Here is a 15,263-nt window from a genome sequence, read left to right as displayed (position 1 = left end):
ATATTTTGCAAACAGGAAGAGAACCAAAAGATGAAGAGAAAAGGAAGGGAAGTAAAAAGAAGTAAGATGTGTTAAGTACATGTACTAACTCTCCATGATGAATATAATCATTATGTGCTAAAAGCATAAACTAATAAAAATAAAATTTTAATTTTTTCATTTTCCATAAATGATTTTTATCTAAAAAGATTTCTGCCATCTAAAATATTCACTCACAAGATACATTATACTAAGCAAATTTTATTATTAACCTAAACAAAATATGATTAAATAAATGTGCTATAAAGTCTTCAAAATGAGACTGGGCACAATGTCATACATATGTAGGCCCAGCTACTGAGGAGGCTGAAAACAAAAATCATGATGCCAGCCTGGGCAACAGAACAAGACCTCATCTCAAAAAACAAAAGAAAACTTTTCCTCTAGTGTAAACTTATACTTCATATCCTTGGAGCTATCATTTCTCCAGCAGCCACTGAACTCGGCGAGCTCAGTTTCACAGATGTCCTTCCCTACCCTACCTGTGGCTTTCTTCAATTGCACTGCCACTGACTTCATGAACTGATCTTTTAAAATTCTAGAAACTCCAAATTAAGTTACAGACAGCAAAGAAGAAACTAAAGAAATAATTATTTTGTTATAATAATTGACTGAAATGTGAACATTCTTTTGTTTGTTTGTTTGTTTTTGGTTTTTTGAGACAGGGTCTCACTATGTAGTTGAGACTGACCTGGAACTCACTATGTAGCCCAGGCTGGTCTGATCCTCCTGCCTCAGCCTCCTGAGTGCTGGGATTATAGGCATGTGTCACCACACCCACCTTGAAATGTGAACATTTTTTGTTGATGGAATATACAAATTTGTACACATAAGTTCTTGGGAGGATAAGCTCACTTAGAAAAGTGCTATTAACAGTACAAAGTAAGAAGAACAAAAGTTCTTACCTCATCAAATCCAGCAGCCTGCAAATCTTGAAACATCTGTGGATTAACTTCTGAAGTACTCCTGGAGGAAGAACTTGTTTCATTTGCAAATGGTAGTAAAGAGTTTCGAATTTCTTGCAAGGCTTTATGATATGTCCCAAATTTGGGTGGATTTCTCATTTGTCGAGCATCTTCAGTTGACATTTTGGTCATATTATACTCAGCCTTAGCAGCATCAGATGGTTTGGATAAATTCCTAAGGGATTCCCGAATTTCTTGCAACATTTGCCGGCTGCTGCCAGTGTAATTACTGGCAGGAAAGGTCTTAGGCCTCATTTGTCTATATCCTTCTGGCTTTTCACTCCTCTTCATGAAAACATCTATATATGTAACCCACAAAAATGACTTCTTTATGAGCTAGCTGACAGATTCAAAGCTTTCTCTTGAACAAAAGTGAAAATAATTCTTTGACGAAGTCTTCTGGAACATTAAAATCTCTAATAATCTAAATAACCCTGTAAAAGAAAAAATAATTAACAACTATAATTCATAAAGCAGTACAATGGACTTCACTGATACAGGAGTGAAGATATCCAGCTTATATTTTTGGCATTAAGGATATACTATAGGACCAGAACAAGATACTTGTCCTCTCTGTGTCTATTTTCTAGTCTATAAAATAATTTACCTTATTTGCCTCAAGCAGTACAGGCATTCTTTGATCAATAACTGAGTCCAGTTTCTGTGACCAGGTTGTTAAATGAATTGGTCACTAAATGAAGGATTGTATGTAGTATGTACATTACAACATTCAGAACAAAGAAATGGTCAAAGGAAACTCCAACTTGATGATTTTGCATTTATTTGTGTAACGCATTCAGTACTGTAATGTGTAATAACATAAAGCTATAGTACTGTACTGTAGAGTACAATCAACAAAAATTACAGTACTATATAAACAAGGTATACTGTGCTGTACCAAAAACAAAAAAAAAAGACAATGAGGTTCTATAAATAAGATGCACAGAACTATACCAAAAAAGACATGTCATAAGTCTGAGTGGCTGGCCATAAATCTAAAATGTGCTTACTAAATCTGAACAGTTGGTACACAGGTAGGTCATAAAACAAGGAATTCTGTAGTTATGATAAAAATAATAATTTTAAGAGTGCTTTAGTGCTGGGATGGTGGCACACACCTGTAACCAATCCAAGCACTCGGGGAGGCTGAGGCAGGAGGACCACAAATTCCATCACAGCCTGGGCAACTTGCTAAGTCTGTGAAACCCTGCCTCAAAATAAAAAAATTAAAAAGGGATACAGCTCAGTGCAAAGGCCCTGGGTTCAATCTCCAGTATTGTAAAAGAAAACAGAGTGAAACAAAACACAAAATGTGTGTTAATAAGTATATAAAGCATATTAAAGTGCAGATGATTACTATGTGAATAAAACAATAGACAACCTGTCATTACCAACTTCACCTAAAGGCTCCAATTTTATTTTTTTAATTTTAATTTTTTTTTGTACCAGGGATCAAGCTCAGGTCCTTGCGCTTGTGAATCAGGTGGCAGAACCAGTGACCTAAATCCCCGCCCTTTTTAATTTTAATTTTAATTTTAGTGGTACCAGGGATTGAACTCAGGCCCTTGTGCTTAAGAGGCAGGTGGCTGCACCACTGAGCTAAATCAGGCCTAAAGGCTCCAATTTTAAATTTTATAAATTAGACTTCAGTACAGGATTTCTTTAGATGAAAGATATTGCTACTTTAAGGAAGTGTTTAAACCACTAGTCTAGATCTTACTCTTCAAAGAGGTGCTGGGAGGTCAGGGATTTAGCTCAGTGGTTCTGCTGCCTGCCTCGCAAGCACAAGGACCCGAATGTGATTCCCAGTATCAAACAAAAAAAATGAGGTGCTTGGGTTTATTTCCTAAACTGCAGAATGGAACTATACAGACAATAAGTTTATTATCAACAATGGAATAGGGAAAGGCTCTCTGAGGTCAACTTGCCTTATTCCTCACTTACACAAATAACTTCTATAACACACTGGAAGAACAGTCACCTAAGGTTTAATGTCCTCATTGACAGGAAAAATTATAAACCCAAAAAAGCCATTTTGGAGCCAGGGATTTAGCTCAGTGGTGCTGTGCCTGCCTTGCAAGTGCAAGGTCCTGAGTTTGATCACTGGCACCAAAAGAAAAAAAAATTCCATTTGTGACCTGTAATAATAAAAGTATTTTCTTCATGTGAAGCAACATGAAATTTCACCCAGTGTCTACTGATAGCCTGTTATTGGTCAGTGCTAAACAATTTTGCCTATCTTATCTAACTATTCTAATAACTCTGAGAGGTAGGCTGGCTGTTTCTACCTTATAAATGAAGAAACTAAAGTTTACAGAGTTTGGGCAAAAGAGTATGTAAGTGGTATTGCTAAGATTTGAAACAATTATCTAATGAGAGCCTACTTCTAGCCTCATTAAATAATTAACATTCATGTTACATAAAGACATCTATAATTAGATATGGCAATATTTCTATTATATAGCTTTCTACCCTATGCTATTTCCTCACAGAACCTTTCCTTGGTCACTTGATAACTCTGCTTTAAGGATTCTTTTTTTTTTTTTTTTTTATTGAGTTTATTGTAAGGATTCTTTTTTTAATTAAAGATTTTTGTGACTGGGCCACACTATGTAGTCTAGGCTGACCTGGAAATAACTTTCTTTCCTTCTTTCCTTCTTTTGTTCTTTTGCTTTCTTCCTTTCCTTCTTCCTCTCTTTCGTTCTTTCTCTTTTACCCTCCCCTCTTTCTTGTTCTCTTTCTTTCCCAGACCTTGTGCTTGCCAGTCAGGAGCTAAATCCCTGGCCCTTGCCTGGAACTCTTGATCTTTCTACTTCAGCCTCCTCAGTGCTAGGATTCCAGGCATATAAAAAAAGTTATCTATGTAAAAACTGCCTTTTAACCAATCTTTATAAATTATATCATAACAGAGCTGTTAAATGTATCTTTAAATTCTTAATAATTTATATTTTGGAAATTATATCCCCACATATACAACAGGATTCAGCCCTTACCAGATCAATAGAAGTACAGTTTCTTGATAACTTCATCTCATTAGTAAATACTTTTGTGGTATAATTGCCAAATTAGTTATGACTCATTAAAGTGTAAGCAGCCCACATTTCCCCATTTTGTAAAAAAAACTTTACCTATGTCTTGTTGAAAATTAAAATTATGCATGGTCTCTCTACAATGTAACCCAATCTAGTAACAATTTTTTATTATTATTTCAGCAATGAAATCATGACATACTTCGTCATGAAAGAGGCTGGTTGCTAATAATAAATATTTTCTAAGCCTCCCTAAAATATTCATATTTAATACCTTCCAATGAATCTTTCTAGGCTTAACATTTTTTCACTATCTAAAGTTTGCAGGCCTTTGGCCTTTTCTGAAAATGAAGATATTTTTCACATCTTGTGGAGCTTACCATTTCTCCACAAAGATTAACAGTGGTTGGGCAAAGGATTTAGCTCAGTGGTTCTACCGCCTGCTTCACAAGCACAAGTCCAATCCCCGGTACCAAAAACTATAAAAAGTTTAAAAAATAATAGTGGCTGTGTAGTCTCACATGTCAATTCATTCAGTATCTGGATTGCAATTCATTTTCAGCATCTAGGATTATTTTAATATTTCACTTGCTGGGTATATCAGTTAGCTTTCCCATTTGCTGGATACAATACCTGACACCCACAACCAATTTTGAGGAGAAATTTATTTTGGCTCAGTCAGTTGGCTCCAAGGCAGAAACCTCATGGTGGTAGGGCATGGTACAGCAGAGTTGCTTAGTTCAAGCAGAGCAGGAGAACAGCATGACTCACCCAGACACATCCAGTGTTCTTTACAATTCCCAGGCTGGCTTCCAAGACAATCAAGTTGACCCAGTGAAGCACAACTACTACATATATAAATTCATAATTTACCTCCCTCTACAGAGAATCACTGTGAAGTAGCCTGAATAATAATCTTTCAAAAGATGCCACTTTTTTTGAGACTGAGTCTCACAAATTTGTGGCAATCTTCATGCCACAAGGATACCATCTTTTAATTCCTACAGTTGTTTTTTTTTTTTTTTGGTACCGGGGATTGAACTTAGGTCTTTGCACTTGCAAGGCAGGCCACCAAACCGCTGAGCTAAATCCCCGGCCCTACAATTGTTAATACTACTTTTTTTGGGGGGGACTGGGGATTGAACGTGGGTCCTTGTGCTTGCGAGGCAGGTGGCGGCGGAACCACTGAGCTAAATCCCCGGCCAGTATTACTTTAATTGGAAAAAGGAAGTATGATTACATTAAAGATCTTAGTGAGGGCTAGGGCAATTGAAAAAAAGTTAAGGAACTTGTTATGGAGAGATTATCACGGATCACCCAGATGAGCCCTACATGCAATCCTTATGAGAAACAGAAAGAAATCTGATTCAGGGGAAAACATTATAAAGGAGGCAGAGGGCTAAGGATTTAGCTCAGTGGCACCATGCCTACCTCGCAAATACAGGTTGTGAGTTTGATTCCTGGTACCAAATAAAGGAGGCAGAGACTGGAGTGATATGGCTACAAGCCAAGGAATGCAGGCAGACAAAAGAAGCAGGAAGTGGCAAGGATGGTCTTCTCTCCTACATCTTCCAAAGGGAGAGCAGCCTTATTAGAACCATGATTTTGAATTTCTGGCCTACAGAACTATAAGAGAACAAATTTACATTGTTTTATGCCACCAAGTTTATAGTGATTTGTTACATAAACCATAGGAAACTAACAGAATCATTATTAATATTGCATATTCTATTATTATATACTACTAATAAAAATGGAATACACAAAATATGACATCTCATTCTTTTACATTAATATTGGCATTTACAAGAGAATGTAGTTTTCCAAATTAGCATTAATTCAACTTTTTTCCCTAGAGCATTTTGAGTCATTTTCTACAGAATAAACTTAAGAAAATATAGACTAGATTGATTCATTCTAGTCCTCTACTGTGTAACACTCTACCTTAATGACATAATTCCTAATATTCCTACCATCCTAACATTCCTAACAATGATCACAGAAATGATTGAGCTTATGGTATATGTGTAATAAGTTGTAAATAGTACATCTTTCAACCTTATCTTCTGTGTACATGATAAAATATTTGTGAATAAAATGTCTGGAGCCGGGCGTGGTGGCGCATACCTGCAATCCCAGCATTCGGGAGGCTGAGGCAGGAGGATCGCTGTGAGTTCGAGATCAGTATGGGCTACACAGTGAGTTCCAGGTCAGTCTCAACTACACAGTGAGACCCTGTCTCAAAAAAAACAACAACAACAAAAAAATATATATAAAGTCTGTAATTTCAAAATAATTTGGTTTTGTGCTGAAGTGGATAGTGATATAGATAAGACAAAGGCTGCCATATGTTAAAGACTGTTTATAGCTGCATAACAGACTTCTGAGGGTTCATCACATCCTTCTGCGTATAGGCGAACTTTTCCAAAATAGAAAATTAAAAAAGAAAATGTCAAAGAGCTCTGGATCATGGAATAGGTCTGTTACAAACTCTTATTGAAATATAAAATATAGTGCTTTGGAATGTAGCTCAGTGGTAACAGTTTTTGCCTACCATATGCAATGCCCTCAGTTTGATCTCTGGCACTGCCAAGAAATGCAAAATACATTTAAAACACACAGAATTGGGCCAGGGATTTAGATCAGTGGTTCCGTTGCCTGCCTTGCAAGTTGAAGGTCCTGAGTTTGATCTCCACTACCAAAAATAACCAAAAAACAAAACAAAACACCAGAGAATTTCTTTAAAGAAACCACTAATTCCATGAAACAATATCACTTTGACATTAGCTCTTCAGAAGTAGGGAAAAAGAAGAGGAAGCAAAAAGAAGTAAGATGTGTTATGTACATGTACTAATTTTCCTCGATGAATGTAATCATGTACTACAAATATGTACTGATAAAAAAAGTCCATTAGCTTTTCGGGGGCAGTAACAGAAACATTACATTTAAACATTTCAGCTATAAGATGAAATGCATTTAGAAATGCAGATTTCAGAAATGCTGGAGTGGAGGAATGACAAACTGACTTCAGAAATGCTTGGAGTAAACCAGGCATGCTGGTACACACCTATATTTCCAACATTTAGGAGGTTGAGGCAGGAAGATCGCCACAAGTTTGAGGCCAGCCTGGGGTACATAGTGAGTTTAAGTCCAGCCTGAAGGACATAACAAGACCCTGTCTCAAAAAACAAAAAACAAAACAAAAAAATGCCAGAGTGGAGAAATTAAGAGTGTATCTTTATCAATTGCTTTTGATAAATGCATTGTGACAAAGACTATATTAATATACTTCTCTCTGTTTCTCAGATTAGCTTTGACCAAAGCCCCATGAGCGAATATGATATGTCTCAAATGTGAGTTGAGGCACTTAAAGGCAGTAAATTTATCTAACTTCTGCTTCAGTGACCATGCAGTAGTTTCACAAAATGAAGGAAATACAGATTGCTAAACCACTGGGTGTAAAGTCCCTATTGAAGTCTCCCCTAGTTAGTTATGCCACTGATATTTTTGGACTTGTTACTGTAAAACAGCATTATTAACATTAGGGAAATAGACAAAGACTCCCCAAATAAGAGCAAGCAGAAACTATTTATTCAGAGCTTGCTGCAAAAAGGGAGTCAGCCATTACCAATGTTCTTAACTAAAACTCAAAGATGGAGGAGTGGGAAAGCTTTGGAAAAGGAAAGACTTCGGTGTGCTTATTTAGGCTGCTGGCCATGGGAAGCTGGACAGGGCTAACTATACAAGTGGGGTATCTTCTGTGTTCTGTGATTACTTTGAGAAGCATATGGTTTTCTCTAATTTTTCCTGACCTGGAAGCAGGCACAAAAATTAGGAATGCCAGTAGTCACTGTTTAGGTCTTAGTAGTAACCTAAATTATCCCTCTCCCATATCTGGTGGACTAATACTGCAGACCCTGGAAAGAAACAAGGATGTTTTGGAGGGACTTGTTTATCTTTCTCTTCACTGGTTTTTTTTTTTGGGGGGGGTGTTGTCCTCTTCTTTTTCTTCTTCTTCTTTATTTGGCTCTGTTCTTTTCTTTTTCTTGTTCCTTCCTGTTACTTTTATCTAATTCTATTAATTTTCTTTTAGTCCTTAATAGGCTTCCTAGACAGTTATGGTGGTGCGTAACTGTAATCCCAGCACTCATGAGGCTGAGGAAGGAGGATGTTGCGAATTTCAGGTCACCCTGGGCTACACAGTTCAAGGCTAGCCTGAACTACATAGCAAGACCATGTCTCAAAAAACAAATGCAACAAAAATAAAAAACAAAACAACCTACCAACAAAGAAAACATGGGACCCAATGGATTCACCACTGAATTCTAAAGAATTTCAGGGAAAAATCTAACACACATAATCCTCAAACTCTTTAATGAAATTGAAAGCAAGGAATACTGCCAAATTCATTAGTGGAAGCTAGTATTACCTTCATTTCTTTTTGTTTTGTTTTGTTTTGTTTTTTGAGACAGGGTCTCACTATGTAGTTGAGAATGACCTGGAACTCACTGTGTAGCCCAGGCTGGTGTCGAACTCACAGCGATCCTCCTGCCTCAGCCTTCCAAGTGCTGGGATTAGAGGCGTGCGCCACCACGCCCGGCTTTATTACCTTCATTTCAAAGCCAGACAACTGAGCTAAAAAAGAAAACTACAGGTGAATCTCTTTAATGAACATCAATGTAAAGATCCTCAACAAGATACTAGCAACAGAACATAAGAGATCATCAAAAATATCATTTACCATGACTAAGTAGGCTTCATCCCAAGGATGCAAGAATAGTTCAATATACACTAACCAATAAATGTAAATAAATAGAAATGAGTTTAAAAAAATCACAAGAGCATTTCAATAAATGCAGAAGACACTTTTGATGAAATCCAACATCCATTCATGACAAAAACCCTGAAGAAAGCAGGTACAGAAGAGCTTTACCTCAATCTAATAAAAGCCATTTCTGACCAACCTACTGCCAACATATTAAATTAGAAAAAACTGAAAGCTTTCCTCTAAAATCAGGAACAAGACAAGGATATCCACTACTACCACTCTTGTTCAATGAATCAATCAAAACATTAGGGCAATGAAGCAAAAGAAAGAAATAAAATGGATATGTATAAAAAAGGAAGAGCTGGCCGGGGATTTAGCTCAGCGGTTCGGTGGCCTGCCTTGCAAACGCAAGGACCCGAGTTCAATCCCCGGTACCAAATAAAAAAAAAAAGAAAAGAAAAAGGAAGAAGTTAAACTATCCCTATTCAGACATTATGATCCATTAAATAGAAAGCCCAAAATTCAACCAAAAGACACTTAATTTTAATAAATTCAGCACTGCAACAGGATATAAAAATCAACATACAAAAATCCCACCAAGAAAGAAATTAGAAAAACAATAACCATCTACAATATCTTCAGGAAAATTTACAAACTCAGGAGTTAATATAAAGACCTTGCTAATAAAAACTTTAGTAATCTGAAAAAGGAAATTACAGAGGACATCATAAAATGGAAAGATCTGCTTTTCCTGGATAGGCAGAACCAATACTATCAAAATGGCCATACTTCCAAAACTGATATGTAGATTTAATGCAATTCCAATCAAAATACTAAAAGCACTCATCACAGAACTAGAGAAAACAATCCTAAAAGGCATATGGCACCAGAAGAGACCCAGAATAGCAAACGCAGTCCTGGGCAAAAAGACCAAAGCACAGGCATCACAATCTTGGATTTCAAGTTACATTACAAAGTTGCAGTGATAAAAACTGCATGGTACTGCCACAAATATAGACATATGGATCAATGGCACAGAATAAGATGCAGAAACAACCCCACCACATTGAGTCACCTGATCATTGAAAATGGGGTCAAAAACAAGTTGAGGAAAGACAGACTCTATAGTAAATGCTGTTGGGAAAACTAGCTATATACATGAAGAAGACTGAATCTAGACCTTATCTCTCACCATCCACTAAACTAAAACCAAATACATCAGATATCTAATATTAAAACAGAAATATAACTTGTTGGAAAATAAAATAGGTAAAACTCCTAAAGACAAGGTGTAGGCAAGGGTTTTCTGAACAGAAGCCCAAGTGCACAAGAAATGACATCAAGAATCAACAAATTAAAATTAAAAATCTGAACAGCAAAAGAAACAACTAATAAATAATTATAGAATGCGAAAAAATTTTACCTGCTATTCCTCAGACAGAAGACTAATATCTAGAATATGTAAAGAACTAAAAAAATTAATGGGCAACTGAAATGAATACAAATCTTAGAAGAAGTACAAATGGCAAATAAATACATGAAAAAATGTTCAACACCTCTGGCCATTAGAGAAATGCAAATTAAAACAGCACTGAGAATCTATCTTACTCCAAAAATAATGGCTATTATCAAGAAATCTCCAGTACCAAAAAAAAAAAAAAAAAAAAAAAGAGAGAGAGAGAGAAATCTAATAATAACAAGTGCTGGTAAGGCTGTGGTGGAAAAAGGGAACTTCCATATTGTTTGTGGAAATGTAAGCTATTAGAATCACTAAGGAAATTAGTATAGAGAACCTAAAAATATTAAAAATACAAATTTTATTTGACCCACTATTCCTGTCCTATCTTCCCCAAAGAGTTAAAGACATCATTATAGTGATACATGCATAGCCATGTTTATAACAGAACATTAAATACATAATAGCTGAGTCTTTGAAGTAGCCTAAATGTCCATCAACAGATGACTGGATAAAGAAAACATAATATTGTATTTATACACAATCAAGTACTACTCTGTATAAAGAAGGGTAAATTTGGCCGGGAATTTAGCTCAGCAGTTCCACTGCCTGTCTTACAAGCACAAGGATCTGATTTCGATCCCCGGTACCAAAAAAAAAAAGAAGGGTAAATTTGAGCCATTTGTTGGAAAATGAATGTGCCATATTATTATGTGTAATAAATCAGACACATGAACTTAAAATACTGCATTTCCCTTATATGAGAAACCAAAGTATTAAAAAAGAAGCAAAATAAGAGATATATAATAGGAAACAGGAAGGTGGCTCTTTTGCAAATGAAGGGGACTAAAAATGGAGGGGGAGGAAGGGAAGTAAAAAGAATTAAGATATGTTCTGTACATGTACCAATTCCCCATGATGAATGTAATTATTATGTACTACAAACATGCATTAATAAGAAATAATTGTTACTAAATAGATGTTTAAGAACAGAAAATGACAGTTCAACCATGTCCCTTTAAGTAACTGTATACTGAATTTCATCTTGTAGATGTTCTATTATCTATCTGTCACCTACTAATAGTAATTTATGTTTACCACCCTTTTTTTGCTATTATAGAAATATGTTGCAAACACTGGTAACTTCAATTATATTGGTACTATTCTAGTTCCAATATTCATTTTCCATGCCCTATAACTTACATGTATACAGCATTTTCCTTAGACATATGGTAGTTTCTCCATATGAGAATCAAGTCTAATGAATAGTTCTAATCATGTTACTTATCTTTCTTTTCACTGCCCAGGTATGACTCCCAACTCTACCACTTGCTAGCTCTGTGATCTTGGGCAAGCTATTTAGCTTCTGTGTCTCAGTTTCTCAATCTTCAAATATAGGCAAAAATAAGGTTCTATCTTGCACAGGGTTGTTGTAAGCATTAAATAGTTTTAATACAAGTCAAGATGGGTATGGTTGTGCACATCTGTAATCCCAGAACTCTGGAAGACTGAGGCAGGAGGGTCTAGTCCAGCCTGGGCAACTCAGTGAGACCCTATCTCAAAAAACAAACAAACAGGGCCAGGGATTTAGCTCAGTGGTTCCACCACTTGCCTTGCAAGCGCAGAGACCCGAGTTCGATCTCTGGTACCAACAAACAAACAAATAAACAAACAAAAAATTAAAGAGAAAAAAAAAGTCAAGTGCTTAGAAAAAGCATCTGACTCAACAAACAAACAATTAAAGAGAAAAAAAAGTCAAGTACTTAGAAAAAAAGCACCTGACTCACTATGTTAGTTATTATCTCATCTCATCTCTGACCCATACTTCCCAACTATCTCCATACTTGTACCTTATACTCCAACCAAGCCAAATTACTGGCTCTTAGCTAACATACCTTGTGCTTTTCTATTTTCATGTCCTTACTCATCCTGTTTGTTCTTCTTGGGAGAGCTCTTGGCATATTTTTGTCTTGCAGAAATTATACCAAACCTTCATTCAAACGTCTCCTCTACCAAGAACTGACATTGAACTCCCAGGTAGTATCCTTTTATGAACACCACATGCACTTAGAGGACAGTTCCGGTAAAACTTACATTTTTGTCCTATTTATATTGTCTTATTTTTCCTCCTAGTTCAGAGATCCATAGATTGTAAGATGTCCTGGAGAATTTTTCTGACAAGAAAATGGATCCAGACAAGTAATATGACCTATAAAAGGTCACACAATCGGCTGGTGGTAATGTGAGGAATGGACTTCACATACTAAAGCAGCCCAGGTCCCTTTTTTTTTTTTTGAGACAGGGTCTCACTATGTAGTTGAGACTGACCTGGAACTCACTATGTAGCCCAGGCTGGTCTCAAACTCACAGCGATCCTTCTGCCTCAGCCTCCCCAGTGCTGGGATTACAAGCGTGCGCGAACCACGCCCAGCCTTCCAGGTCCTTTTTTATCACACCTACATCTTCAACCTCCTATGAGCAGAGAACATGATTCACTCATGTTTTAAAGGGGCACCAAAATTGCTTACAATAAATAGACAAAAATATATTTTTTTAAAAATTTAAGACATTCTTCAAAAAATACAAATGCCAGGGCCTGGGGATTTAGCTCAGTGTGGTTCTGCCACCTGCCTCACAAGTGCAATGACCCAAGTTCAATCCCTGGTGCCAAAAAAAAAAAAAAAAATTGCCAGGGCTGAAGAAGTAGCTCAGTGGTGGTGCAATTGGCCTTGGTTTAGTCCCTAGCACAGTAAAAGAAAATAAAAGTTGTTTGTAAAAAAGATGGCCTGAACCAGGCATGGTGGCAAGTGCCTCTAATCCCAACAATACGCGAGGCTGAGGCAGGAGGATCATATGTTCAAGCCCAGCTTGAGACTTTTGCCACAAAAAAGCGGGGGAGGCTTTCTCAATGCTTTGACTAGAGAGATCAATGTTAAGAATGTCAACAACAATATATACATTTATTTATTTTTGTTGTTCTAATCCAGGCCAGCCTCAAAACTGCAGCAATCCTCTTGACTCAGTCTCCTGGGTTCTAGGATTTTAGGCATGTACCACCACTCCCAGCTCTATACTTTTTTTTTTTTAGTCTCACAGAGAGCAATACTCACACATCTCTGTACCTGGCATTTTCTTTCATCTACTTTCTAAGAATTAACTGATCAAAAGCAAAAACATACAGCTGGGAATAGTTAATGGACTCCCTTTAATTCCACTGGCTACTCAGGAGGCTGAAGCACAAAGATCACAAACTGAAGGTCAACATGTACAATTTAGCAAGACCATGCCCCCAGAAAAGGGCTGGGTGTGTAGCTCAGTGGCAGAGTGCTTGCCTAACACGGCTGAGTACATGGGTTCCAGTGCCAATACCACACACACACACACACACACACACACACACACACACACACACGGAAGGAAAGGGAAAGGGAAAGGGAAAGGGAAAGGGAAAGGGAAAGAGAAAGGAAAAGAATCATTGCATTTTTATCTTCCTGCTGAAAATTATTTCTAATTGATAATGTTCAATGATTCAATAATTTGGGTAGTACATGAAAGTCAGTCACCTATAAATGTATCATATCTATAATGTGATGAATTTTTTTTTGGAGGCAGGGTCTCCCTTTGTAGTTCAGGCTGGCCTCAAACTGGAAATCCTCCTGCCTCTGCCTAAGTGCTGGGATTACAAGAGTGTGCCACCATGCTCAGCAATACATTTTATAACGTATAAAAAGATAACAAAACTACCAGAGTACGACTGTTTAAGAACATACGTGTAAAGAATAATGACTAATAGGGCCAGGTATTTAGCTCAGTGATGTCTCAGAAGGAAAGGTCCTAAATTCGATCCCCCGTACAAAAAATAATAATGACTAACATTAAATCCTATAGAATGAAAGTTAGGTAGCATAAAGATGTAAAATAAGTGTTTTTAAATTATTTTGAGAGCAGTAAGGCACATTCAATCAAAAACAGAAAAAATGTGCCTTTTCCAGCATGTGCTACGATCTAATTCCTCGCAGTAACAGACTACCAGAAAAACACAATGGTACTACTTTGACTTCAGGATCAGACAAATTCTTCCACTGCCTTAGAGAATCAACTAGCCCACTTTACCTATCTGTCTACACATCTAAAGGTAAGAGAAAACCTTAGTCAAGGCAATCACAAATGTAAGTGATTATCTTAACAAGAGAACATTCATTGCAACCATGATACCTCACCTTTTCTTCCTCATGGAGGAAAACTGATAAAAAAATTTAATCTTCAATAAATAAATCTATGAGCATCTGATAAGCTTCACGATCCTAGGCATTCAAATCCATTTCCAGAATTGGGATGATACAAATTTTTTTGTGTGGGAGAGGCTGTATTTATTGTTCACTACATGAATTAACTTCTAAACGATACGTATTTTAAAAGTTATATATGAACGGCCAAACATTAAACTTTGTCCCTTTAGAAAATAACTTACAATTGGAGAAGTCAGAGTGGAATTAGTCACGTGAGAGTCATTGCACAAGTTCTGTTTTGTCTTTTCTTCGTTTTCCGTGTTTATGTATACACTCCTATTCCACAAAGACACCTACCTCAGACACCACTTCCACCTATGAATAGTGACCTAATATTATAGTGGACTGGAAAAAGTGCCTCCTAGATTTTTTCAAGTTATACCCAGGATCGGAGCTCTCTGCAATCCAAAAGTAGCTCGCCACTTTTTTTCAGAATCCACTTTCACTTTCCTCCCCCCTTAGATTTGTAGGGGGTAGGGTGCAAGGGAGATGGTGGTGGCGAGGCCAGCAGCTAGGGCAAGCTCTCCGCAGCCCAATTTATACCTCCAGGGCCGAAAAGCCTGGGGCTCTTCCTGCAGCAAGGGTGCGGCCAGCCCTCGTTTCCCCAGGGCAGGGCTCAGCTCAGGTCAATGCAACCAGGCAAGTCAGGCCCGAACCCGGGCCGGCTCAGCCCGCCCGTCCGCAGCAGCCCCTGGACCCCCGCCAGCGGGGATGGGC

General features: G+C 37.3%; 1 protein-coding gene across 2 annotated transcripts in view; it reads right to left on the bottom strand.

Moving 5' to 3' along the window:
* Positions 1–6,182, bottom strand: part of Lats1 (large tumor suppressor kinase 1) — a 46,348-nt gene extending 40,166 nt beyond the window's left edge. For both annotated transcript variants that reach the window (XM_010607731.3, XM_010607732.3), the window contains exons 1-2: positions 6,161–6,182; positions 945–1,438 (exon numbers count right to left, since the gene is read on the bottom strand). In XM_010607731.3, coding sequence (XP_010606033.1) covers positions 945–1,295 — 351 coding nt within the window. In that variant the 5' untranslated portion in view covers positions 1,296–1,438; positions 6,161–6,182. The remainder of the gene's footprint in view (positions 1–944; positions 1,439–6,160) is intronic.
* Positions 6,183–15,263: the final 9,081 nt, after the last annotated feature.

This window comes from Fukomys damarensis, unplaced genomic scaffold, assembly GCF_012274545.1.
Source record: "Fukomys damarensis isolate Sample0158 unplaced genomic scaffold, DMR_v1.0_HiC HiC_scaffold_14, whole genome shotgun sequence".
Lineage (NCBI taxonomy): Eukaryota > Metazoa > Chordata > Mammalia > Rodentia > Bathyergidae > Fukomys > Fukomys damarensis.
Note: the sequence above shows the minus strand (reverse complement) of the source record. Positions and strands in the feature narration are given on the sequence as shown.